Consider the following 27,076-nt stretch of genomic DNA (forward strand, 5'->3'; position numbering starts at 1 on the left):
TCTGCCCCGCGAGTCCCGCGCTCCCCCCCCCGCGCTCCCGCCCGGATGGTCTCGCCCACTCCCGCGCAGCCCACGTGGGCGCGGCGGCGCCGGTGCCGGCCCTGCGCCGGCCGAGCTGGGCTCGGGGTGGTGGGACCCGAATGCTCGCCGGACCGCCGGGACCGCCTCCGCGAACCGAACCGCCGGGCTGGCCAGGCCTCACCGCAGGTAAAGCGAAGCCGGTGGGGCGCGAGGGCGCTGCCCCGGCCGGGGCTGGGGTCCGGACTCGGCCTGGTCCTGACCTCGGGGCCTTTGGGGTCTTCGCGGCCCAATCGAGGGGGGTTTGTTTTGTTTCTGCCCGTGGCTGATGGGACCCAGACCACGCTCATTAGCCCGCTTTGCGGACGGCGGGGAAGTGTAGTGTCTGGCTGACCGGCTGTCTGCCTGCGGAAGCTCAACCACTGAGCCACACTGGCTGGGAGTTTTGACTTTTTTTTAAGGCTTTTCTTTTTTTCCTACAAACAGAATTTGACAAAACTGATTTTGTTCAATTCCCTTTTGAGTAACAGCTGTGTCTGAAATAAGCAACCGTGTTTAGTCCTGAGGATGAAGCAAGAAGCAACCTTGATAGTAATGATTCATTTAAGACAAAGTATTCATCGTGTAGAACATCATTTGTGAGACTTGTAGGGAAGTGAATAGCCTAGCCTTACATAGCCATAAGGTGGATGGTATTTAATTTAAAATTAATAATGTGTTAGTTTTCTTACTGTTTTATAACATTGCTTTCAAAGAATTACATTACCATAAAGTCTCTCTCTTTCTGTCTCTCCCCCCTCCCCCTCCCCTCCAGTACTTGTAGAAACTGCATACTATCATAGGTAAGTGGTTATTTTCAAGAATGTAACAATGTTTTCAACACTATATTATGAATATGAATTATATTGTATGCCCTGAAAATTTCATAACCATTTTTCATTAGTGTATAGGTTGTATCAAAACAATCATATCAATTACACGAGGCATCTCAATAACCATGAAGCAATTATATTGGTGCTTCTTTATTGTTAATGCATGAATCGTTATACCTGTTAATGCAAATTTCTTTTTCACGTTATCTTTTTATCTTTCATGTCTAGTGTTAGTAATACGTATAACATCTGCAGTGTTTTGTATCATATAAGACAGTGTTGATATGTAGGTACTGTCAGTTTATCAAGTAAACTTACAATATTGATAAATACAGTCCTGTAGATATTTTTTCTTCCTTACGATTTTCTTAATATTTTCATTTGTCTAGTTTACTTTATTGTAAGAATACAGCATATAGTACAAATAGCATACTAAATGTTTGTTTATCAACTCATTATGTATTGATAAGGCTTTTTCTGTTCAATAGTCGGCTATTAGTAGTTAAGTTTTGAAGAAGTCAAAGCAATACCTGGATTTTTGACTACAGGTGGTGGGGCATGGTACCCTTAACTCCCATGGTGTTCAAGGGTCAGCTGTATATACATAAAATACATTTGAATAATTCAGTGTTGTTTTGATGAGCAATCTGTTTCTTAAATGTCCTACAAACCAAATTTCAAGAACACTTAAATTGCATCACTTTACTTCCTTTAAATTATTAAATTAACAGGGATTGTTGGGTTCAGCTGTAATTTGAATGTTTACAGATTTTTGTTTTAAATATTTTTCTTACACCAGTGATTTTGTTTTTTGTTTTTAAATTGTAAAGCATAACTTTATTAGATCCTGTCTTTTGGTTTGGAAATGAGACTGCCTTGTTTTTTACTTGTCTTTATGAAACATCTGACTACTTTATTCATCTAAAGTTATTAAAGACCCTTTAATTTGAAAAAATAGTTTTCAGTTTATCTTTTGGTTGTTTGAATATTGTTTTAAACATTTAAATAAAGTACGTTTCTATTTTTTTAATGGTTATTCATATATCCTTTGCAGGCCACTTTAAGAAAAATGGCCCTGTCGGCCCAACAGATACCCAGATGGTTCAACTCAATTAAACGGAGCAGCTTAATTACTGCTGCACAACTCAGAAACCGTTTTCAGAGACCAGGACAAATATGGTTGCATGGACTTTCTGCTCAGCCTCAGGTGTCCTCTGACAGTTGCTTTCTCCAGTGGGGATTTAAGACTTACAGGACTTCCTCCAAATGGAATAATAGTTCCCAGTTTACCAAATCAAGTGGGCAAGAGATTAATTCTGCCCAAAGCACTATGCTTCCTTCCGTGAATGAGCAGTCACAAAAGATACCCACCTTTGATTCTGAGCTGTCTCTAGAAGGTAATTCTGAACTTTCAGAAAAGTCCCTTTTGCCCCACTAGTAGATTGAATAAGCTACCTGTTTATAGTCTTAGCCTATTGCAAGTCATATTTCGTACCAGGCAAGAAAAATAACATTGCCAGTTCTATTTACTTCTACTTTGCCTCTATTTTACTAAGATAAAATGTTTATAGGGTAATACGTATAAAATTACTTTATAGCTCTATCTACAGCATTTGCTTTCTACATACTTTATTTAGATCTGAAAATTCTTTTCAGGTAATTAGGTTTATTAGGGTATGATTTATATCAATAAAAATGTATCCTTTTTGGGTATATAGTTCTATGATTTTTTTTTATATAAATACTTTTAAAATATATTTTATTGATTTTTTTCACAGAGAAGAAGGGAGAGGGATAGAGAGTTAGAAACATCTATGAGAGAGAAACATCAATCAGCTGCCTCCTGCACGCCCCCTACTGGGGATGTGCCCGCAACCAAGGTACATGCCCTTGACCGGAATCGAACGTGGGACCCTTCAGTCCACAGGCCGACGCTCTATCCACTGAGCCAAACCGGTTAGGGCTAGTTCTATGAATTTTAACATATGCATTTAGTTATGTAATGACTACCACACTCAACCAATACAACAGTTATATCATGAGGACACCTTCCAGTGGCCTCTAAGGACAGTTTTCCTAAGCTCCCTTGTGTCACTCTTTAGTCCGTCTTCTCCCTCCTGCTATTCCTAGTCTAGGAATGTTTCTATGCAAGAATATTTCACTGCAAATGAGATATTAGGTTAAGTAGAATATGAAAGACAATAAGAGGAGGAGATTTGGGAGGCCAGGAGGAGAGACTGGCTATAAGAAATTAGAAAGTGGTGGTTAGAGGCAAAAAGAAAAAAAAAATCAGTCCTTATTTCTTAGGTAGGTTATAGTTTCCAGTATCTTCCATAATTGTTTAAGACTAAAACCTCAGAATCAACAGTGTACTAGAGAGAGTCACTCAACTGTTGATTAAAAGTGAAGGAAAGGGGAAGGACTCATCTTTATGGAATAGAAATTTACCAAGAAATTTCCTATCTTGGAGAAAGAGTAATTGATTTCTAAATGATCTTAACCTTTCCTATCAGAAGGTAGAAAATATTTGTACTTCTTAGATGTTTAATCTTGCAGTGATCCCAAGATTTATAAATAAGCCAACTAGGGAAGCCAGGCATTTAAATACACACATAAGAATAGCTAGAATGCAGGTGGTTGTTGTAGAAACAGTTTGAAGTGTACAGATTGGAGAGCTGACTTGCTTCTCTCTTTCCATATGGCTGGCTTCACAGGCCTGGACGATGTGCCTCCATTGTCTCCTTTGCAGCCAATTTCGGAACAGGAGGCTGTTCGGATTATTGCAGACCCTCCTTTGCCCCCCGATTCATTCACACTTCGAGACTATGTGGATCATTCAGAGACTCTGCGGAAGTTAGTGCTTCTAGGTAAGTCTTGAGTGTACTCTTCATTTCTTTTTACTTGGTTTAAATCCAGCATTTATAATCTATCACAGTAGTACATACGCATGAGCAGAAGTCAAACTGTGTGGATGGCTTCTAGTGAAAACTGTACTCCCGCTTCATCCTTCCTGACATGGCATCCCCTTCCCCGGAGGGTCCACTTCTGTAGTTCTTTCTGTGGGTATTTAACCCTAAATGTTTTTGTAGTTACTTACTGGTACAGTGCTGCTGTTTGGCTCATTCGTTTCAGACATCAGTTGATCTCATATATATACACATGTTCCCCCTGTTCTCGTCAATTCTCCCAATATAGTTATAGTAACAAGTTTTAGATGAGTCTTTAGTCAGTGCTTACATAGTGACCATAAATATTCCTCACTGCTCTCCAGGAAGTGTATTATGATTATTTTCCTTCCTGTAAAACTTTTCATTTTTCCATGAGTAATAATTGTCTTGTTTTTTATTAGTTTTCTTTGTTCCTCGGGCCATATTCTCCCACACCTTCCAGTGGCCTCTAAGGACAGTTTTCCTACAGTTAACCATAGATGATGTATTTGTTCCATTTCCCCACTACCTCAGCCTTCCTCCTGGAGCCGACTGTTCCCCTGGATGTGATGGGTTCTCTCTAGGACTGCTCCATAAGTATCTGAGCTCTTGACATAGGATGTGCTTGGATTTGGGTAGTTGAAAGCACCCTAGGGATCTGCGAGGTCTTACTTGGTCCTCTTGTTTTCAGTCTAGCACCTTACTGCAGCCTTATGCTTTTTCCATCGTCTATGGGTCTGGCACTTCTCTTACTTGATTTTCCCAGATGATGAATCTTCTTTCTCCTGGAGGATTGAGAGGAAGGTAAGTAAGGGATTATCTCAGATCCATCTAGTTTAGGTCCTCACTTTTCACTGAAAAGTTAGGAGCTTCCTAACTTGATAGTCTTCTCATCAGCAATATTGCCCTGATAATCTCTCTAAGTTAGTGCTCTGTCTAACATGCAGATCCGACTGTCAGTAACCTACTTGAAATCCTTTAAAGCTTTCCCGTGGCTTCAAAGTTCTTAGCTTCACTACTTGCCACCCTTCCTTTGGTTGGTCATCTTGGGCAACTGGAGAACTTAATTCAAGTTCATGTAACTTCTGAAATATCTTCTCTGACCTTCCAAACAAAGTGGCCTTTCTCTGGGCTCACCCCCTCCTTGCTTCGATCCTAGCACTAATAACATTGCGATTGTTGACTCATGTCCTTGGGCAAGTGCCTAAATATATAGGGAATGGCCATGTTCTCAAGAAGCTTCAAGAATTCACAAGCACCTAAATACACACATACAAATAGCTAGAATGCAAGGATGAAAATGGTCAGTCCCATATAAGGGGCACAAATAAAGCGATGTTTGGGCTCAAAGGGGAGAGAAAGATGACTTCGGCGGCAAGGGGGAGCCAGTGTCCTTCCTCTTAGAACAGCTATCCCAGCCTTGTGATCGGTGCTCTGGGTAAGACAAGATAAAATAAGAGGGTCCCTACCTTCAGATAACTTACAGTGCACCTAGAGCTGTGGAATATGTCAGGCATTCCTTCATCTGTCTGCTGATACTGGAGGTGCACACCTAAGAGGTAACGTGAATAACAGTACTGTAGAGGAACCATGACTGCCTTGTCAGGCAGTATTTCTGAGGACCTAGTGATCTACTTCTCTGTTTGCTTCCCAGATCTGTTTTCTGCCTTTCTCTGCCTGTTCTCCCTCCCAGGAGGCTCACGTCTGTGCACTAGGGCTCCTTTGCCAGCTGACTTCTGGGCTGCTTGAGCCCAGTGGGAGGCACCTGCAGGCGGAGAGGGAGGCAGGTAGGAATATTTTTTTTCCTGTTCCCTCCCTGCTCTGCGTCATGTAACTCTCTTCCATGACAACAGTTCCTACTGAGAAACCGTTTCTTAATTGCTTCCAGCTCCCTTTGATTTGGGTAATACTTTTTCTCCCTGTGTCTTTAGCTCTAGGGGTGCCCTCATTTGTTCTCTTAATTCTGCTCACACCACTGTCTACAGTCTCTCCATTAAAGTTGTTTTCATTTGAACTTTCTAGGGCAGTTTCTTTTGCCTGCCAGACCCTGATGGATACAGTAAATAAATATGTGTAACACTAACCAAACACAGCAGTAATGTTTGTAGTTACTGAAATGATGGGATAAAGCCAACTTAGATTGTGGTCACCTAGAAGTTAGAATCATTCTTTATTACTCATTTTATATATCCCCAGAACCTACCGGAAGGGCCTGGTCCATAGTAGGCATTCATGACTATTTTTCAAGTTAATGAAATTGTAAGCCCATGATTTGTGCTGACAGCAGTGTGCCCTCCTGATGAGATTCAGTTCTCCATTTGCTGGGAAAAAGCAGCTTTTCAGGATTTTTGTTTCAGCACAGTCAGGATGTGACAGCTCATGCTGAGCAAGGCACTTTAGCACATGTAAGCTGTAATATTTAGTTAAATTTGAAGTCTGAACCCTTTATGTTATTTTTAAAGCATCCCTTCCCCCATTTTGCACAGATTTTTGAAACTGGTTTCTAATTTACTTATCTGTCCATTCAAAAATTTCATTTTTTAACTTAATATTTTAAATTGCAAAAAAATTGTATCGAGTTGTTAAAAGTGCAAATATTACAAAAGAAAGAGCTCTTAACCCCTCTACATTGTCAGTTCCACTTTTCCAAAGGTAACCCTCATTATCAACCTTTTTCTATGCAAATATTACCATACAGAAAGCTATACTTAGGTTTTGTACTTTTATGTAGTTAAACTTAATGTTATTTTTTAAATTCTGTGTTTTCTTTTAGTAGTTTTAAAGTTGGTATACTTTAGGTTTATATCTACAGGAAATTAATTTTTGAATCAGATATAGAAGGAATTCTTAATTTTTTCCTAGCTGTCCCATTGTATTCTACTGAATAGTTTTCCCCTTTTGATTTGAATGCCATTGTTACTGTAGGCCAGATTTTTAATTCATCCTGGCTCTTTTTCTGGTCTTCATTCTGTGTGTGTATCTATAGTCTTTTTCTGCTTTCAACCATCTTATGTCAATACCTGATTAATACCCAGAAATTTGAGTTTAGAATATGGATCTAAAAATATCAAATAATAATTTTTCTATTTGTAGATACCATTAAAGAATGTTTTTATTTCATTGCTTTTATATTTTACACTGCAAAGTGGCATCTATAAATCAGTTTGAGTTATTTTTAACCTGATGAAATATGTTAATGAATATGACATTTGAATCTAAAATTAGGGTTTTACATTATCCTTAAATGTTTATTCTAAAGTAAGGAATAGGCCTTTCCTACACATGTTTATTTTTTTAAATCACGTAAAAGGAAAAAAATGAGAGAATCAAGTGCTCGGTTTTAATGAGAGTTTTGAATTACAGGTTACTTTGATTCTCTGCCTAATTAATGCTGACACCTAATTATATCCATAACCAAAGAATGATTTGAAATAACACCTTGATATTGCTTCTTTTTACTCTTTCTCTCCTGTCCTTGTGTGGTTTACTTAGATCACCTAGGAGTGGTAATTTAGCCCCAAATACACAGTTTTCCTCTATATATGACTTTGAAATAAATACTGTGTTTTCATTTTTATTTATTTTTATTTCTGCAACCAGTTTAGTTGAAAATACTTCGAAGTTTCTATTGGCCTTTCTCAGTTCTCCTTTGGATAGGTTGTTGGTTTCCCATCACTAATTTCTTAAACGTCTGTGTCTGAAGTTTAATGACTGAGTTAAGCAGTTCTCTTCAATGTTTATATTTATTACAGGAGTGGACTTATCCAAGATAGAGAAACACCCAGAAGCAGCCAATCTCCTTCTGAGACTGGATTTCGAAAAAGACATTAACCAAGTACTCCTGTTCCTAAAAGATCTGGGGATAGAGGATAGCCAACTGGGAGCATTCCTGACGAAAAATTATGCTATTTTCTCAGAAGACCTTGAAAATCTTAAGACCAGGTAGGGTTTTTAGAATGACTTCCACATAACCCACGAAGTGATTCTAAAGGAAATATATCTGTTGTTTTTTTAAGTCTCAGCTGCACAAGAATCAACCGAGATAATGAACATGAATGTTATTGTTTTGTTTGGACTTTGATCAAAATTAAGAATCTAAAACAGGTTGTTTTGTTTTTTTTAATTCAACAGCCCATTCTTATTTTTATCTGAAAACAAAAACATCAAACATAAAAACTTCTTGCTGAGTCAGTACTTAACTGTTTCTATTTGGAAACTGGAATAAGTTTTCTTTTAAATCCATTAACAAATGTCGGGATTATCTGAGAGTACATTTAATGTTAAGAAAGCCTGAATTTTTGTGTTCTTTACTAGCTAGTTTTTGAAGGTAAACATTTGACATTCTCTTGGCAGATTGTTATATCATTTGCTTAATCGTTCTCATAAGTTAGCTACTTTAGTTCCTTTTTTTGTCTTTCATTACCACTTCTATAAACACCTTTGTGCTTCCTTCAACATCCAAAGAATTTACTGAATCTGTGATATGAATACAGTGAGGTAGTATTGATCTATGGCAGTGATGGCGAACCTTTTGAGCTCGGCCTGTCAGCATTTTGAAAAACCCTAACTTAACTCTGGTGCCGTGTCACATAGAGAAATTTTTTGATATTTGCAACCATAGTAAAACAAAGACTTATATTTTTGATATTTATTTTATATATTTAAATGCCATTTAACAAAGAAAAATCAACCAAAAAAATGAGTTCGCGTGTCACCTCTGACACGCATGTCATAGGTTCACCATCACTGATCTATGGGATAAGGATTCTGCTAGGCATTGGGAACACCATAGAGAACAAAACAGCCCCTGTTGTAATTCACACTTTGAATTCATCAGCACCCCCACCTTCACCTCAGTGACTCCCTGTACTCCCAGGTTTGCTGAATGGAGCGCTGTTAACTGTTGCCCCAGTCAGAAATGCTGGTATTAACTTGCTCCACTCTTTTAGCATCCACATCCAATAAGTCACCTCGCTCTGTCTATTTTACCTTTTTATATCTCTCCAGTCAGTCACTGCGTTTCTCTTTTTTTTTTTTTTAATATATTTTATTGATTTTTTACAGAGAGGAAGGGAGAGGGATAGAGTTAGAAACATTGATGAGAGAGAAACATCAATCAGCTGCCTCCTGCACACCCCCTACCAGCGATGTGCCCGCAACCAAGGTATATGCCCTTGACCAGAATCGAACCTGGGACCCTTCAGTCCGCAAGCCGACGCTCTATCCACTGAGCCAAACCGACCAGGGCGAGTCACTGCGTTTCTCTTAATCTTCACTTGGAATGCTTTACCTCAGGTCTTCATCATTTTGCACCACGATTACTACAGCAATCTCCTAGCTGGTCTGCCTCCAGTCTTCTCCCCCAGACTCTTCTCACTCTGATGTTGGTCTCACCACATTTCAGAGAGCTTTGCAGTTCCTTAACCTTCTTAGTTTGACGGTCTTTTTTTGCACTAGGAAAAAACAGAACAGCACATTCCTTATATTGAACAACTTGAGCCCTTATTATAAAGCAAAGCACTGGGCTAGACTTCAGTCATGTAAGACAGTCACGCTCTCTCCCTTCATGGGATTTCATTACAGTACAGAGGAGGCAAAGAATGACTCTAGGAAACTCAGTCTGACATACCCACATCTCCTCCTGGCTGTCTGGAACACTATTTTCTTCCCATTCAAAAACCCACTTGCCCTTCTTGTTCAAGATGAATTCCAAGGAATCGTGCATACCAGGAAGTGGGGATCATTGGGAGCCATTACAGTACTTCCTATTGTAGTACTATTATAAAGGCCTCATTTTATAGGGGAGGCACAGAGAGGTTAAATAATATGCTCAAGATTATGTAGCTAGTGGCAGGCCTTGGATTCAAACTCAGTTAGTCTAACTCCAGAGTCCTGGCTACTACACCTGGCTGTACTGTCTCTTTACTTCTAATTCTATGAAAGAAACTTAAGTGTAAAAGGAGTTTGTTACACATTCTCCTAACAACTAAGGAGTATTTTCATACAGATGGTAGTTGAATGGTTCCTAAAACCTGGCTGATAAATTAAACTGTGGAGCATTTTTTAAATTAATTTGAGTATTTTAATCAGTAATTTATCCACATGTACTCAAAGGGTGTACAATGAAAAAGAAACTATTTAATTGAACTTAGCTTCTGGCTTTGGTTTATGTACAGGATTCTTATTTTCTAGAATTTCTAAAACAGCACTGATTTCATATACTTGTTTTCTTTATAATGAAGAAAATTTTAAATGTGTAAAATGTTATTTGATTCTTTATAAGAATTTTCAAGTGAATAATCTGCATTTAATTATTTTTTCTGTTTGTGCCTTATATGTATAATGTTTTATTGATAAAATTATCACAATGTAGACAACAGTTTTGATGTTTTAATCAGATATTGATTCTTTTACTGCCACACACACAAAGGGTAATCCTCCTTGGTGACCAAACTGAAAGGCTACACATCCTGGGCCATTGGACTATTTGTGGCAGATCTGGCTGCAAGCATAATGAAGAAACTTAGGCAGGTGCGTCCAACTTCCACATGATTAAGGATCTGTGTGGAATAAAAGCAGACGTCTTCTACGGTGTTCCTTGCATCTTGGGACAGAGTGGCATCTCAGATGTTGTGAAGGTGACTCTGACACCTGAGGAAGAGGCCCGTTTGAAGAAGAGTGCAGACACACTGGGGGATCCAGAGGAGCTGCCGTCTTAAAGTCTCCTAATGTCCTACCACCTCACTGTCTAGGCTACAGCAGGATTTTAGTTGGAGATTGTACCTATTGTCCTTTTTATCTGATCTCTGACTAAAAACATTGGTTTCCTAAATATAGAAATAGGAGTGGTTCGTAAAACCCAACATCTGTATCCTGATGCGGATGGTGCTTGTCTTTTGTAGTCCTAAACTGGTTAGTGTGAAACAGTCCCACTTCCTCAAAGCGCCAGTGTTGCACACAGTACAGTTGCCTTGCAAAGTAGATGTGTGTTCACTGTGTTATAGAACTGTGGTTCCTTTATCCAACATGCCTCAGCCAACATTTTTTTCTCTGATCCACCACATCCTGGGATCCAATGTACAGACTGAATATTAAATGTCCTGTGCATAACTATCCGAAAGGATCTTATTTTGTGTACTAGATGTATCAGATCAGTATACATTGCCATATAATGTATAAAGTAAAGTCTACATATGAATAATGCAGCCAACTGTCCAAGTGTCATACCAACTAAAGCACCAAATGAACGGTGAAAAAAAAGTAACCCTCCTTTCTGCCTACTTACTCCTGTCCCTCATCGTCCTTCTAAAAGCCATCCATGGAGGCAGCTACTATTATCAAGTTTGTTGTTCAACCTGCTAAGAATGTTCTACTGTACACAAGCATATATGCATTTCTTTGTACATGCATACACATGAGCACACATACATACAACTGGTAACATTTATACATACTACTAGAGGCCCGATGCACGAAATTCGTGCAAGAGTAGGCCTTTGCAGCCCCAGTTGCCTCGGCCCTCCCAGCCCTGGCTTCATCTGGTAGGTCGTCTGGGTCTGGACGGTCGTTCCGCTGTTCAGCCGTTCGGTTGATTTGCATATTACGCTTTTATTAGTATAGATTCTGCATCCCACTTTCTTATGTTAGCTATACTAGTATGTTGTAGATAGTTTGATATTGGTGCTTCCTATTTTTTTATCCCTCGTGTAGTTCATACTTTGAGTCTATGTAGTCCCTTATTTGTAAACATGGTGATTGTTTGTGATCTTTACTATTTCAATGAGGCTGCAGTGACTCTCCTTGTATAGACATCGTTCCACATGTATTGGTGCACATCTGTAGGAAAGATCTCTAGAAATGGGTGGGGGGGATTATAGGTCAAAGGATGTGTGGGTTTGTCATTTTAATAGGTGTTGACAAATTGTCCCTTGTGTAGGTGGTTGTTGTCCCATTTATACTCCCACCAACATTGTACAGAGTGCCAATTGCCCTATTCTCACTAAAATGGTGTTACCAAATTTTATGATTTCAGTTCATTTTATAGATAAAAATAATGCCTTGTTGTTTTTGAAATGATGTTTTGAACATCAAATATTTGGAGCATTTTTCATATGTCTATATTTCGTCTTTTTTTGGTAAGCATTCTTTTATATAAGAAAATGTGTTCTTCCTTGTGACATGTAAATGTTTTCCAAAGTAACAGTCATTTGAATATCTATAATAAAAGCGTAATATGCAAATCGACCGAACGGCCGACCACATTATGACACGCACTGGTGCCAGGCCAGCCAAGGCTGGTGCAATGCGATTGTTCCAGGGGCCTCGCCATCACCCACGATCACCCTGCAGATGGAGGCCCAGGCCACTGGCTGGCGGGGCAATCAATCGGGGGGGGGGGGGGGGGGGGTCCAAGATCACCCAAAAGAGGGAGGCCCAGGCCACCTTCTGCGGGGCAATTGATTGGAGTGCTCTGCAGAACTGGGGAACTGGAGCGGTGTGGATGCGGACACGGGCAGCACCAGGCCAAGGCAGGTGCAGGCAGCGGGCGGGGCCATGAAGCTGGGCCACAAAGCTGGGTCTGCGAAGCTGGCAGCCGGGGGAAAGAAGGCCTACCCTTGCATGAATTTTGTGTATCGGGCCTCTAGTAAAATATAATGTCTGATACATGGTGTAGAAATATTGTAAGTGTTAAAGGGAGGCATAGAACTTAGTTGAAATCTCAATTTGCCATTAAGTAGCTGGTAGTTTTATAAGTTATTTAATTTCTCTGGATCTATGTGTTTTCAAATGTAATATCGAAATTTTATCTGGTTCACAAGGTTTGTGTGGGGGTTTTTTTGTTGTTGTTGTTTTTTCCTGGTAAGAATTAAACAAGATAATGCCCTGATATATTTTAGACATTTACTATAGTAATAACACTGACTTTTACTCTGTTTATAGATTTTTAAAAATCAATACTGTTATTTTATAGTCACACTTTCTATATTTCACTACCTTATTTTGGTTTCCAGGAATTTAGCAGGAAATGTCTTCATTGTTAACAAAATACATATTGAAAAACTACAGTAAAAATTAATTATGAAAATACATACTTAGTAAATGCACTAAAATTCCTTTCAGTTTCTCTGGGATACTAAAATAAATTTCATCTCATACTTAAGAGTCTTTCTTTGTAAAAAGAATTCTGAATCTATTTTCTTAATTTGTGTATTTTCTATTCTTAGACCCAAAAAAAATTCTTAAACAGAATCCATTTCTTTTTTTTCCTACCAACTAACAAAATAAGTTAGATTAACTAAAAAGGTAATTATTTTCTGCTTTTAACTGTAAATGGGAACTATTCTAGAGTTGGATGGATGCTTGATTTAACCATAGTTGGGCTATTATTGTTGACTTAGAGGCCCAATGCACGAAATTTGTGCAAGGAACTCGGCCCTCACAGCCCTGGCTTTATCCGGAAGGACATCCAGAAGGTCGTCTGGAAGGACGTCCAGAAGGTCGTTCGGCTGTCCGGTCTAATTAGCATATTACACTTCTATTATTATAGATGGGATTTTTTTATTATTTTATTTTGGGGGTATGGAAGTCTTTAAAAACAGTAATTATTTTGGAAAGTAGCATCGCTAGTAGATGTTTATCATATATGTGTATTTGTATTTCTTTAGAGTGGCTTATCTACAGTCAAAAAGTTTCAGTAAGGCAGACATCGCACAGATGGTCAGGAAGGCGCCATTTTTGCTGAATTTTTCAGTGGAAAGACTGGATAACAGACTGGGATTTTTTCAGAAAGAACTTGAACTTAGTGTGAAAAAGGTAAAGCAAAGGGGAGAGCCCTGGCTGGTTTGGCTCAGTGGATAGAGCGTTGGTCTGCGGACTGAAGGGTCCTGGGTTCAATTCTGGTCAAGGGCACATGCCCGGTTGCAGGCTCGATCTCCAGTAGGGGGCATGCAGGAGGCAGCCGATCAATGATTATCTCTCATCATTGATGTTTCTATCTCACTCTCCCTCTCCCTTCCTATCTGAAATCAATAAAAATATATTTAAAAAAGGGGGGGGAGAATTTTTATATTTCCATGTCAGCTATATTTAGTAATTGTTAAATCTCTTATTTCTAACAGCTATGAATGAAGAAACCTGCTAGCTTAAACATGTAGCTGTATTATTTTATAATATTCCATCAAATTGTTACCTTAAGTTTTGTTTTTAGTATGTTTTTTTCCTCAGTTTTACATTTATGTATTTATGCAGTTCTTAGCCCTTTTCTGAGGGTCATTTTAGAATTTTTAGTTTTGTATTTTCTTGATTGCTTTGGCTTCCCAAACTAGTTGCACATATAGTAATGGTAGACTGTTTTCTAACTGCAGACTAGAGATCTGGTAGTTCGTCTCCCAAGGCTACTAACTGGAAGTCTGGAGCCCGTGAAAGAAAATATGAAGGTAGGATGATTTTAAGCTTTTGAAAAATCAGCTTCTTTCTTGAAGTGTTTGAGTCCTCTGAAGAGGACATATTTTCCTATTGTCATCTTAAAGAAAACTATGTTATAAATGAGGTTCTTTCTAAAAAGCTGAAAATAGAAAATGATAAATATCTAGCAAGCTATTTGTTTTCGGTGATAATATTTTCACATGTTCACCAGGTGTTACATGAGTAAGTCACCTTGCAGACACAGATGCCTGTAATCCTAGGTATGTGGGTGGTCCCTAGAAACTGCTTCCGTTGCCAGTACGAGAGTCTTTGTCTATGTCAGTGGTTCCCAAACTTATTTGGCCTACCACCCCCTTTCCAGAAAAAATATTACTCAGCACCCCTTGGAAATTAATTTTTTTTAAATTTTAATAGCAATTAAACAAAGATATATGCCCCCAAATGCACCTGTGGCCATCACCGCCCCCCGGATCGCTGCAGCGCCCACCAGGGAGCAGTAGCGCCCACTTTGGGAATCACTGGTCTATGTGGTGCAGATGGGAGATGAGTTTTGGAGACTGGATCCAGAAGGCTTCTGTGGGGAGAGCAGTGGCCAGCACATGGCTCTCCTTACACCTGTGCCAATGAGATTTTTTTCAGAACTTGAACTTACATGGAGCATACCAGATATTCTTCACCGTTTTTCTCCCGGCGAATAGCATAGAGCCAAGGGCAGCTGACTAGTTAGTATACAAAGCTTTAGTAATATTTGAAACTAGTAGCCCATCGCGTGATATCGCACGCAGTAGGCCGCCCACTGCTTCTGTGGGAGCCACGCTGCTTCCGCAGGAGGCGGGAAGGACCTGCACTGCGGAGGCTGCGGGCCGGCCCCCTTGTCCCTGTCCATGTTGCTCTGGCTCTGGGGGTCCGGCCCGAGCTGGGCACAGCAACAAAGCAAGCATTCCGTCAGGTCACTCACGCTGCCCACTCTCAGCAGCCGCCACTCCCCAACCTCCCCCCCCCCAGGACTGGGTGCTGTCATCTTTGTGATGGAGTGATGGTTAATTTGCATATTGCCCTTTTATTATATAGGATTATTACCTAAGGCTTCACAGTGTTTTCTGAGGCACTCACAGTGTTTTATATTCAGTTGCAAAAGTTGTTGAGCACCTGCCCCCACACTGTGCTGGGGGGAGGCCCTGCTCTCATGGAGCTTCCAGTCTAGTGGGGAGAGTGTGCGGAGTGATACAAGCCGGGGATTGGTGGGGGCACTCGGGCTGCACATAGAAGACTGAACCCACGTTTGGGTGTGTAGTTTTTTCATCTCTGTCTGGAATTTTGACATGTAGTGTTTCAGATAACACTTGGGAGCAGAGGCTCAAAAAGCACTTTGAAAATCTTACTGCTGTATGGTAGGGCCCAAAACGACAACCTGACCGGGTCTCCCAAGCCACTGTCATTCTGTCGCATAATGATGAGAGCTCCTTTGGGATCTGCCCATGCTGTGAGTAGCTCATTCTCAGGAGAGGGATTTGAAATTCAAGTTACCCCAGAAGTAGGAAGCTACGATCTCATGAGGGCATTGGCATAGCTGTCTCCAGAATTTACTGTCCTTATTTTAAATATTAGAAGAATCAATGTGTCCTCTACCATAGTACCAAGATAACTTTCTATTCATGATTTATAGCAACTCTACTTTCTTTTAGGTTTATCGTCTTGAACTAGGTTTTAAACATAACGAAATTCAACATATGATCACCAAAATCCCAAAGATGTTAACTGCGAATAAAAGGAAACTTACGGAGACTTTTGATTTTGTGCACAATGTGATGAGCATTCCCCACCACATCATTGTCAGGTTCCCGCAGGTAATGCGCACAGCTCCGTGAGAGCCGTCCTTGCCCTCCATCTGCTGCCGCTCTCCAGCATAATGCTGCTCGCTTGTGACAATGCCGTGCTGTTTGTGAAGGAACTGGACCAGATGCAGTCTGGTGGTGAGGGTTGTGTGAAAGTCATATTTCTTTTGCCCATCTTTTTATCAAGATAACACTTTGGAGCAAAGGCTCAAAAAGCACTTTGAGCCCTAGCTGATTTGGCTCAGTGGATAGAGCATAAGTCTGGGGACTGAAGGGTCCTGGGTTCAATTCCAGTCAAGGGCGCACACCCAGGTTTCGGGCTCCATCCCCAGTGTAGAGCGTGCAGGTGGCAGCCAATCAGTGATTCTCTCTCATCATTGATGTTTCTTTTTCTCTCTCCCTCTCACTTTCTCCCTGAAATCAATAAAAATACATTTAAAAATAAAAACATACACACATAGATTTTAGTCACCCCAAACTCTAGATTCTTGAAACCCCAGTCGTAGAACTGTTGCTACCGTATTGGGACTCTTAGACTCCTAGTGGTCTGGGTGGTAGTGCTGGGAAAACAAAACAAATCTTATCAATGGAAAAATACATTAACTGACAATAGGCTGTGAGGAAACTGATATAGACTAAATTTCTGGTGTGAAACTAATTGTCTCAAGCAAATAACAGTTATTGTTGGCACAGCAGTTTTATGATTAATTAACATGGGAAACAATTATAACTTAATAGGTATGGTTAATTTGTCATTTCAGAGCAGGATGGTGGATGGTAAAGGATAATGACATGAGGAAATATCTCGCTAAGGAAAGATTGGTACACTTCTGGTTATATTCAGGATTCCATAAAACTTTGTCTCCCCACTCCCTCTGCGCTTCTCTGAGGCAGAGCTGGAGTCCACATCAGGGAACAGGGAATCAGTAATTCTCAGGCCAGGTTTTGTGTTTTTTTTTTTTACTCCCTGATATTTTAATGGATCATTAACAGAATGAAATTTTCCTGTCTCTGGATTGATTAGTCAGTGTTCTTTGACTACAGTGTAGCCCTTCATTTTTTTTTATAATTGTTCTGTTTGTAAGTTTTGAGTCCCTTTTTAACCATAATTTCTTAGTGGAAGCTATAAACCTTGGGCATTTATCAGGTTTACTGAGCATGTGGTCAATACTTTACATTTGTTAGCCTATTAACATTTTTAGCCATATAAACATTTTAATAGTTCATCTTTCAGTGCATAATTTTTTAAAACTCTTTTTCTTTTGTAGGTATTTAATGCAAGGTTGTTTAAAGTCCAAGAAAGACATTTATTTCTGGCCTATTTAGGAAGAGCACAGTATGATCCAGCAAAAGCTAACTACATCTCTTTGGACAAATTGGTATCAGTGCCTGATGAAATATTTTGTGAAGATCTTGCCAAAGCCTCAGTACAGGACTTTGAAAAATTCTTAAAAACTCTTTAGTTTTTGATGAATGTTAAAATGTAATCATGTAAAATAAAAGTATGTATTAATAAATTAATATACTTCAAAAGAAATGCCTTGAACCTCAATTGATATTGGAAACAATTTCTTGATATTATAAATTTGAGTACACTTCTGGTAGATCTTTCTTAAAAGTTCCTAGTGACTTAATTCTTTGACTCAACCATTTCCTTCCTTCTGGGGAAGGAGAAAACTCACAATATAGCAAGTTTAGAGAAACAGCCGGTTTTGCTATATATAGGCTGGCGTTGCCATTTCTGGTGAAGATGAGAAGTGGAGGATTTTCCTCTTAAAGTCACAGGGCTTTTATTTTATTTTTTTAATCTATTTTTTTTCTTTTCTTTTTTTTAGAGAGGAGAGGGAGCGAGAGAAACATCAAAGATGAGAGAGAATCATTGATCACCTGCCTCCTGCACACTCCCTACTGGGGAATGAGCCCCCAACTCAGGCATGTGCCCTGACCTGGAATCAAACCGTGACCTCCTGGTTCATAGGTCGACGCTCAGCCACTGAGCCACGCTGGCTGGGCAGTCACAGGGGTTTTAAAGTGGCTTTATCACAAAACATCTGTATTTTCTTTGAAATGTTAAATGAGTTTCTGGAGCATACTGTATTATTTATCTAATATCTACTCACCTAATGCTACAAAACATGCAATTTTGGACTATTTACAGTGTTGTCTTCCCAAACACACATGCTCAGAGTTGCCCACAGGTGGCTACTGATAATCAGGAAAAGCAAAAAGCATAGGGAGGAAAGCAATTTGAAGGAAAGTAGATGTCAATGAGACAGTAAAAGGTCATAACAAACTTTTGAGTTATTGTCTGTATACAAAGATTTATAACAAATTGAGACTTTTTTTACATTTATTATTGAGATGTGTAATCCTGGGCAAATGATTTAACCTGTGAGTGTGAGTCTTTGGAAAATGAGGCATCATGACTTCAGTTATCTGCCTTACACTCTCAAGACTGAACAGAATGTTAACACTGGGGACCCCTAGGGAATCACACCTGCTATTTGCACTCACATAGTTTCCTCCAGGATGGAACTGAGCCAGTGTGATTTGGTCCATGGGACATTATCAAGCTTCTGAAGTGGAGGATTGATAAGCCCTTGCAGATTGGGTCTTATCCTCTTGGTGTACAGTGATTCCTGGCCAACTCCCAGCCGTTCCAGCCATACCAACTGCGTGCCAGACATGTGAGTGCAAAAGCTATCTGAATATTCCAGCCTCAGCTGATACATGGAGCAAAACTACTGGCTCAGTTCAGAATTGGGAGAAATAATAGTGTTTTACACCAGTGTCTGTTGGGCACCAGTATTTTGCGGCGTGTTAGATGTCCTGAGACCTCCGGAGAAATTAAATTTGTAATTGGTCAGGGCCAAGTATAGCGGCCTTCCTGTTACTGGTGATGTACTGGATAGTCCCAAAACTTCAAATGATTTAAAACCACCAGCTTCTGCCCTTGGACTGCAGAGTCCCAGGTTCGATTCTGGTCAAGGGCACATACCTTGGTTGCAGGCTCAATCTCTTGCCCCGGCAACCAATTGATGTGACTCTCTCACATTGATGTTTCTCTATCTCTACCCCCTCCCTTCCATTCTCTAAAAATCAATGGAACAATGTCCTCGGGTGAGGATTAACAACAAAAAAAACCCTAATGAATCCCAGCAAACTTCCAGGCACTGGAGATTTAATCCCTGCAGGAGCTGGATTCTGTGACAGTCCTGGGTATCTGATGCCCTCACAAGATCTTCCTTCTCTTGCCACTGAAGCTTACAGGGTAAGGAGGAAGGGACGGGAGTTGCTGAGTACTTCTTGTAAGGCAACGTGCCAATGTACACATGTCCTGCATGTCTTCACATCTCTCTGACCATTTAGGTATGTGTTTATTTAGTTGTGCCTAAAAGATTACATGAGAGCCCTAACTGGTTTGGCTCAGTGAATAGAGCGTCAGCCTGCGGACTCGAGGGTCCCAGGTTCAATTCCAGTCAAGGGCATGTACCTTGGTTGCGGGCACATCCCCAGTGGGGAGTGTGCAGGGGGCAGCTGATGGATGTTTCTCTCTCATCGATGTTTCTAACTCTCTATCCCTCTCCCTTCCTCTCTGTAAAAAAATCAATAAAATATATTTTTTTTAAAAAAGATTACGTGAGAAATTGCAGTGGCACAAGGAAAAAGAGAATTTTAGAACTGGAATGGACTAAGATGATTAGATCTAACCTTTTGAACTTACGAGATGGATTCTACTGTCCTAGGTCTCAAGACCAAAGAAAACAAAAGTAGGTGTTAGTGGATAGTGGCCTGAATTGTGTCCCCCTCACAATTCATATGTTGAGACTCTAACCCCCAATGTGATGGCATTTGGAGATGGGACCTCTTGGAAATAATTAGGTTTAGATGAGGTCATGAGGGGATTAGTGCCCTTACAGAGAAGAAACACCAGAGGTGGCTCTCTCCCTGCCACATGAGGACTCAGTGGGAAGACAGCCCACTACAAGCCACAGAAAGAGCTCTCACCTGAAATTGACATGCGGACACCTTGATGGGTCTCCATCTTCCAGAACTGTGAGAAAAATGTTTTTTAAATTACCCAGTCTACAATATTTTATGGCAGTCTTAGCTAACTGAGAAGCAGTAATGGCCCTGGCCTGTTTGGTTTAGTGGATAGAGCGTGGGCCCGTGGACTGAAGGGTCCTGGGTTCAATTCCAGTCAGGGGCACATGCCCGGGTTGTCGGCTTGATCCCCAGTGGGGGGCGTGCGGGAGACAGCCTATCGATGATTCTCATCATTGATGTTTCTATCTCTCTCCCTCTCCCTTCCTCTCTGAAATCAATAAAAATATATGTTTAAAAAAAGAAAAAAAGAGCTTTCTCACTCCCCGGCCATCTTGGTGGCTGCATTTGGTTGGGGGACGTCCCACACTTGAGGCAAGAAGATGGTGGCCGCAAAGAAGACAAAAAAATCATTGGAGTCGATCAACTCTAGGCTCCACAACTCGTTATGAAAAGTTGAAAGTACGGGCTGAGGTACAAGCAGACACTGAAGATAATCCGACAAGGCAAAGCGAAGCTGGTCATCCTCGCCAACAACAGCTGGGGCCTTGAGGAAATCTGAAATAGGGTACTATGCCATGATGGCCAAGACTGGTGTCCATCACCACAGTGGCAATAATATTGAATCGGGCGCATCGTGTGGAAAATGCTACATGGTATGCACACTGGCTATCATTGACCCAGGTGATTCTGATATCATTAGATTCATGCCAGACAGACTGGTGAAAAGTAAATCATGGGAAATTTTTCTTTAATAAAATTGGCCAGAGCATGGTTAAAAAGAAAAAAAAAAAAAAGTAGTAATGGTAGTTCACCATAACTGAATAAGCACCAGTCATACTAACTCCCTTGATTTTTTTCTGTCCCTAGATTTTTATGCCCTAAACTGAATATGTTGGTGCTGAGCCTTAAAAGTGTACTTGCTTTTACCTTAGTTGCATGCAAATTCTGCGATACAGCTTAGATTTGACATTAAATCCGCCCCCATCCCTCCCCTGAACCAACCTTTAACCTTGTACTGAAATGGTTTGATGCAGATCTTCAGCTGGAGAAGCTGAAGGCCAGAGAGGGTTAGTGTCTTCTGGATTAGAAGTGTGGCATATGGCCCTGGAATGAAGGCGTCCCGAAGTTGTATCTGGATTCTTCCTAGCTGCGTGTCCTTGGACAATTTATCCAACCCTCTAAGCCTGCTTTCTCCTCTCTCCCATAGGGATAATCATAGTACTTAAGAATTAGAATTAAATGAGAGAATTGAATGAGAATATGCCCAGACTATGCTTAGTGCGTTGCTTGGCACAAGGGCGCGATTAATATCGCCCAAAGTCTCACCGCTCGTCACTAACAGGACCCAGGATATGGCCCCGGCGCCCTCATTCCTTCCCTGGGGTTTTCCCGTCAGGTCACGCGGAATGCTTCTTGGAACCGGGCGCGTCATACAGCCGGCTTACTCCGTTGCTAAGGACGCCGACGGAATGGCCCGCGTGACAGCTACCGTACGTCGCCGCGGGAACTGCGCCTGCGCGGGCGTCCTCCCGAGCCTCGCGCTCAGAGCTGAGGCGCCTGCGCACTGGACCCCGCGCGCCCTCTTGGACTTACCCAGTAGGCAACGCTTCAGTCTCGGGTCAAAATGGCGAGCCGGCCTGCCGGTAGGTAATTGGTGTCCTAACTGCTGGGTGTCGCTGCGCCCAGCCTTTCATTCTCGCAGCAGCTTGCGTCTCTTCCTCTGCTCTCTCTCCTTGGCGGGTTCCGCGGCAGAAGGGAAGGGGCGGCTCCGGTCCAGCGTGAAGGCCGCCTTCCGCCTGCCCCCCGGCGACCCCAGCCAGGCTTGCCGAGGGGCTTGGGGTGCGGACCGGCTGGTGGTGTAGGTGCCCGCGGCGGCCTGGGCACCCCTGGGTCCCATCTGCCTGCGCTGGGCATTGCCGCCGCTTGGCCTGAGAACTAGAGTTCAAGGGCACAAGGACGTCACTGGGTGACTTTCAGCCGACAGGACCCGAGTGCTGTCTGTGAGCCAGGTGCCCGCAGGTGCATGAGCGCGGGGCACGCTCCCGCCGGGGATGAGCAACAAGAACGGCAACGGAAAGGCACGGTTCTATTTGATGTTCACGTTCTGTTTTAAATATTCCGGTCATTTCAGTTTCCTATCCAATAACCAATATGTTGGTCCCGAGGGCGGTGTTAGTTTGCCCTTGACCCTGATAACCGAGGCAAGAGTGGCCGGAGGAAATGGGGTTGGAGGCGGCATTGCACCCCTCGCGCTTCCCAAACCGGGAGTTGGAGGAGGGAGGGCAGCCAAGGGGACGGGGAGCTTCGAGTCCACCTTGTCGGCACGTCAGCGTGGTCTGTGGGTTTGAAGACATCTGGATGTATGGTAGGCACCGAGGCAGACACATCTGTTATTGAATAGGAAACTGAAATTGCCGGAATATTTAAAACAGAACGTGAACGTCAAATAGAATTTTATTTGCTTTTTTGTTGTTGTTGCTCATCTCTGCCCTCTGACGGTTTCAGTGGTTCTCAACCTTCCTAATGCCGCGACCCTTTAATACAGTTCCTCATGTTGTGGTGACCCCCAACCATAAAATTACTTTCATTGCTACTTCATCACTATAATTTTGCTACTGTTATGAATCGTCATGCAAATATCTGATATGCAGGATGTATTTTCATTGTTACACATTGAACTTAATTAAAGCATAGTGATTCATCACAAAAACAATATGTAATTATATATGTTTTCCAATGGTCTTAGGCGACCCCTGTGAAAGGGTCGTTCAGCCCCCAAAGGGCTCGCGACCCACATGTTGAGAACCGCTGGAAATTGACGTCGCTGTTGAAAAAAATATCGGTCCCTTTCCCTGCCCTCATTCATCGTGAAGCTGTTCATCAACCTAAGCGACATTGAGCTTTTTGGGAGCGGGGGGGGGGGGGGGGGGGGCCCTTGAGAATTCATTGTTTAACTGAACTTTGCGAATGTTGAAGGCGCTCTGCCCTTGCGCAGTGTTTGGAGCTCGATCGACCTGGCTGGCTTCCATCTCCGGCGGGGTGGCGGGGTGACGTCTGTGAGACCTGTTCCCCCTTTTCAGGGATAGGCGTGGGAATCTGGGTCAAGCAGATGGGACGGTGCTGGGCTCACAATAAGTGTTGGATGCATGGTAATCATTCTCACCATCACCGGTTAATAAGCCCACAAGTCATTGATTGTCTACAAGTATGCTTGTCGATTGTTGGCTCTCTGGTACTTGTTTTGCTAGAAGCCACGTTATCCCTGGTGCTTCGTTTCCAAGGAGGGTTACCGAAGCCTTGTACTCTGATGTACTGAGGAGTAGGGGCAAGGCGGGGTTGGAGGAAAAGGAGTTTGCCTGGCAAGGGGCTAACCCTAGACAAGATTTTCAAGGCGATTGTAAGCTTTCTCTACCTCCCCGTCTGGACCACATTTCTCCTGTAAACCTCAGGCACTATCATGTTATTCCTCAAGGAGTTTTAGCATGACCTATTCTCATCCGTTTTCAAATATCCATTCCCTTGGTGGAAAGCTTGGGGAGTGGAAAATGGGCTTCTTTTGCTGATCCTTTTCAATATTAAGTGACTAAGTCAGTGATGGCGAACCTATGACACGCGTGTCAGAGGTGACACGCGAACTCATTTTTTTGGTTGATTTTTCTTCGTTAAATGGTATTTAAATATATAAAATAAATATAAAAAATATAAGTCTTTGTTTTACTATGGTTGCAAATATCAAAAAATTTCTATATGTGACACGGCACCAGAGTTAAGTTAGGGTTTTTCAAAATGCTGACACGCCGAGCTCAAAAGGTTCGCCATCACTGGACTAAGTAATGGTATCAAAACCCTCCCAGAAATACATGTGGTTCTAAAGAGGGTCGCCAAGTAATAAAAAGGTAATGTAGAATACAAATTTTGGAGGAGGAGGGTCATCTAGACCGCCACCCTATCCTGAAATGTCGCCTTCTTTTCTTACAACACCAAGTCCCTTTAAAAGGGAAGTTTAAATTTGTTACCTGTAATCTAGTTCTGAAACGACAAATAATTGAGAAGTTCTGAGTTTCTTTCCCATCCCCCACCCCTTTAATTCCGATAGTTGCAGGGGGACATAAAGGAATGGCACGCTTGCCTTTGAGTGGCAATAATTGTACTCGTAAATCTTGTACATTAGGTGTTTGAGTTTACCTTTTTTTCTATGACTTGCCCAACTTGTTTTTACCCGCAGTTTCTTTTGCTCATAGATAAAATAAGGAATTTTTATCTACAGCATATAGAGTATACACTGTTGAAAGGAAATACCTTCCTATGCTTGCACGCTCTAACAGATTAACTATCAGAAAGCAGCTGCTTACTTATCAGCATTTTCATATAGTACAGCAAGTGAATTGCAGCAGCTAACAGTGTGACAATATCAGTTGCAGCATCAAGCCGGTGGCTGGAGGGTATTCGAAAATGGTATTACAATGCTGCAGGATTCAATAAACTGGGTGAGTGTCTGCACTTCCTCCTTCTGTTTTTTTTCTTTTTTCTGAGAGTAGTATTTTTGCAAGAGTCATTATGGGTCCAGAAAAGTAGCTAATTATGCTTGTGTACCTTAGAAGATGTTAAAGTTCGGTCACATTTTATTGTTATGTTAAATCACGCCAGTTATTTTGAGAAGAGAGGGATGGAATTGTCTTAAATGTTTGAGGTGAAATAATTTATGTTCTTGAAATAGTAGCTGGACATTTTCCTTAGTATGCGCTCCCTCTCCCTCCTTCACTTAGCGTTTAAAATTTAAGTTCCGTGAACTCTGAAAGTAGAGATTTTTCCAGTTTGATTTGTGTTTAAAAACAAGGTAGACATTTTAAAATTTGTTTTAGATAAAATGTGAATTCTGTGGCAATAGATTTTAAAAGGCGTGTATATTGTTTCCAAAGTACCATTTTAGAAATAATCCACTAAATAACCCATGATTATGTATGAAATACATTGAGCTTGGTCATACGTAACTCTTGATATTTCACCCAAGTCTTAAGTTTATAAGTCATAAAGATATTTTACTCGTTTTTTAAAAATTCCTGATTTTTGAGACACATATTCAATCTCTCTTGTTTCCTATCATAGGGTTAATGCGAGATGATACAATACATGTGAATGAAGATGTAGAAGAAGCCATCAGAAGGCTTCCTGAGAACCTGTACAACGACAGGGTGTTTCGCATTAAGAGAGCACTGGACCTGTCCATGAGGCAGCAGATCCTGCCTAAAGAGCAGTGGACAAAATATGAGGAGGTAGAACAGCTTCTGTGTATCTGACAATATTGGCCACTAAGGATTGAGTATTACAGACAGAGAAACATTCATTTGCATAGCGCTTTAGGGTTCTTAATGTTGTCGCAAATAAATGTCCTTATGACAGTACGGTGAGGTTATAGAGCAAATGTTAACTTCATTTTAGAGACAAACATTGAGACGTAAAGGTGAAGTGACTGTTCCAAAGTCACTAAGCAAGTTTCTAATATATAATATCCAGGTTTTTTTCTTTCCCGGGCTGTGTTCTCCCTCTACACTCTGCTTCCTGCTCAGATGAAAAAATGCTGTTCATGTGATCAGCCCATTGAGTGGCGCTCTAGCTCCCAGGAAGGACTCAGTGAAGCAAACCCTTGCCCCTAAGTGCATTGAAACTAGGCAAAAGCTTACAGACTCTCATTTCCTTTGCTTTTCTGTCAGACTTTCCTCTCATAACCTATCAAAGCAATTGATTACAATATCTTCATGGGTTTTACATTTTAGAAAAGCAGACAGTTCTTAGTTTGCTAGAAAATACTTTTTTAAGTTGGAAATGAAATTTTCAGTGACTTTCTTTTGTTATTTAAGACCTGTTGAGTGTTTGAAGTATACCAGTATGCGATGGTGATGGTAGCATATGATATTTTTCTTTTATTTGTTCTTTAGGATAAATTCTACCTTGAACCGTATCTGAAAGAGGTTATTCGGGAAAGAAAAGAAAGAGAAGAATGGGCAAAGAAATAATCATGGAATCAATCTGTGGATGCATCTGTCCTCAGTATTTTAATTATGTTGGTTAAACTTGAAGTGCACAATTTGAAACCATCTTGGTTTCAAATATATAAATAAATGTCTATTATAACTTTTGTTGGAGTTTTTGAATTCTAAACTTTATTCTTAATAACTACTGAATTTACTTATCTGTTAAATTCTTTTCAAACTTACAAGGTATTCTTCAATTAGTGTTTAATGGCCTCCTGGAGCTAAGAGAAGCCATTTTTTAAAAATTTCATTTTTATTCCTCAACTGAGGGTGTTTATTGATATGAGAGAGAGGAAAAAAAAATCGATGTGAGAAACATCAATCGGTTGCCCTCCACATGCACCCACCCCCGACTGGGGATTGAACCTGCAACCTATGTACATGCCCTGACCAGGAATCGAACCCGCAGCCTATTTGGTGCATGGGACAACACTCCAACCAACTGAGCCATGTGGCCAGGGCTACTCAGCCATTTTAATCAGTTTCCTTCACTGGTTGGATAACTTCTTGATTTACTGAGAGAGATAATATTCTTCCAAATAGAATAGTCACCTTGATATTACATTTGCAGATTAGCAAGATAGCTAATAGCCTTGGGGCCTAACTTGCAGGAATGGAGTGGATCGAGAAACAAGTGCCATCACTTCATTTTATCTGAAGCAAACTGCACGTGAGCAGACTGGCTCTCAGACTTCGAAAGTTACTGAATGCAGGAGCGAGTATCCACCCCCTGGTGTGCCGGGATCGAGACCACTGTTGTGCCCTCTGCAACCACTGCTCTCAAAATAGAATTGAGTTCGCATCCTATCTTTTAAAATTGTGTATACAGCCCCAGGGTCTGTATAAGGTATCTGTGTTCCTGTGTATTAGAAAACAAAAATCAGACAAAAATATAAAGACATTGTGTTTTCTCCCCATAT

The 27,076-nt window shown here is 41.1% G+C and overlaps 2 protein-coding genes, 1 long non-coding RNA gene and 1 pseudogene across 3 annotated transcripts; 3 read left to right on the forward strand and 1 right to left on the reverse strand.

Annotated features, from left to right (window-relative positions):
* The first annotated feature begins 112 nt into the window (after positions 1–112).
* MTERF3 (mitochondrial transcription termination factor 3) lies at positions 113–17,607 on the forward strand. Its single transcript, XM_070392214.1, has 9 exons — positions 113–207; positions 833–860; positions 1,945–2,287; positions 3,605–3,757; positions 7,570–7,759; positions 13,483–13,630; positions 14,182–14,253; positions 15,928–16,089; positions 17,346–17,607. Exons 3-9 carry the CDS (start codon positions 1,960–1,962, stop codon positions 17,538–17,540), a joined length of 1,248 nt encoding a protein of 415 aa, XP_070248315.1. The 5' UTR covers positions 113–207; positions 833–860; positions 1,945–1,959; the 3' UTR covers positions 17,541–17,607.
* LOC138993113 (uncharacterized) lies at positions 15,272–21,548 on the reverse strand. The gene is made up of 3 exons (XR_011468228.1): positions 21,127–21,548; positions 20,086–20,131; positions 15,272–16,491 (listed from the first exon to the last, which is right to left on the reverse strand). It is a non-coding gene; the product is annotated as an uncharacterized lncRNA (long non-coding RNA).
* LOC138993134 (large ribosomal subunit protein eL30 pseudogene) lies at positions 20,505–20,885 on the forward strand (annotated as a pseudogene).
* A 129-nt stretch (positions 21,549–21,677) lies between the features above and the next one.
* UQCRB (ubiquinol-cytochrome c reductase binding protein) lies at positions 21,678–26,260 on the forward strand. The gene is made up of 4 exons (XM_070392179.1): positions 21,678–21,767; positions 24,540–24,611; positions 25,231–25,397; positions 26,061–26,260. The coding sequence occupies exons 1-4, from the start codon at positions 21,749–21,751 to the stop codon at positions 26,136–26,138; spliced, it is 336 nt and encodes a 111-aa protein (XP_070248280.1). The 5' UTR covers positions 21,678–21,748; the 3' UTR covers positions 26,139–26,260.
* Positions 26,261–27,076: the final 816 nt, after the last annotated feature.

The sequence above is a fragment of the Myotis yumanensis genome, unplaced genomic scaffold (genome assembly GCF_028538775.1).
Source record: "Myotis yumanensis isolate MYYU_CA2020_CCGP unplaced genomic scaffold, mMyoYum1.0.hap1 SCAF_15, whole genome shotgun sequence".
Classification (NCBI taxonomy): domain Eukaryota; kingdom Metazoa; phylum Chordata; class Mammalia; order Chiroptera; family Vespertilionidae; genus Myotis; species Myotis yumanensis.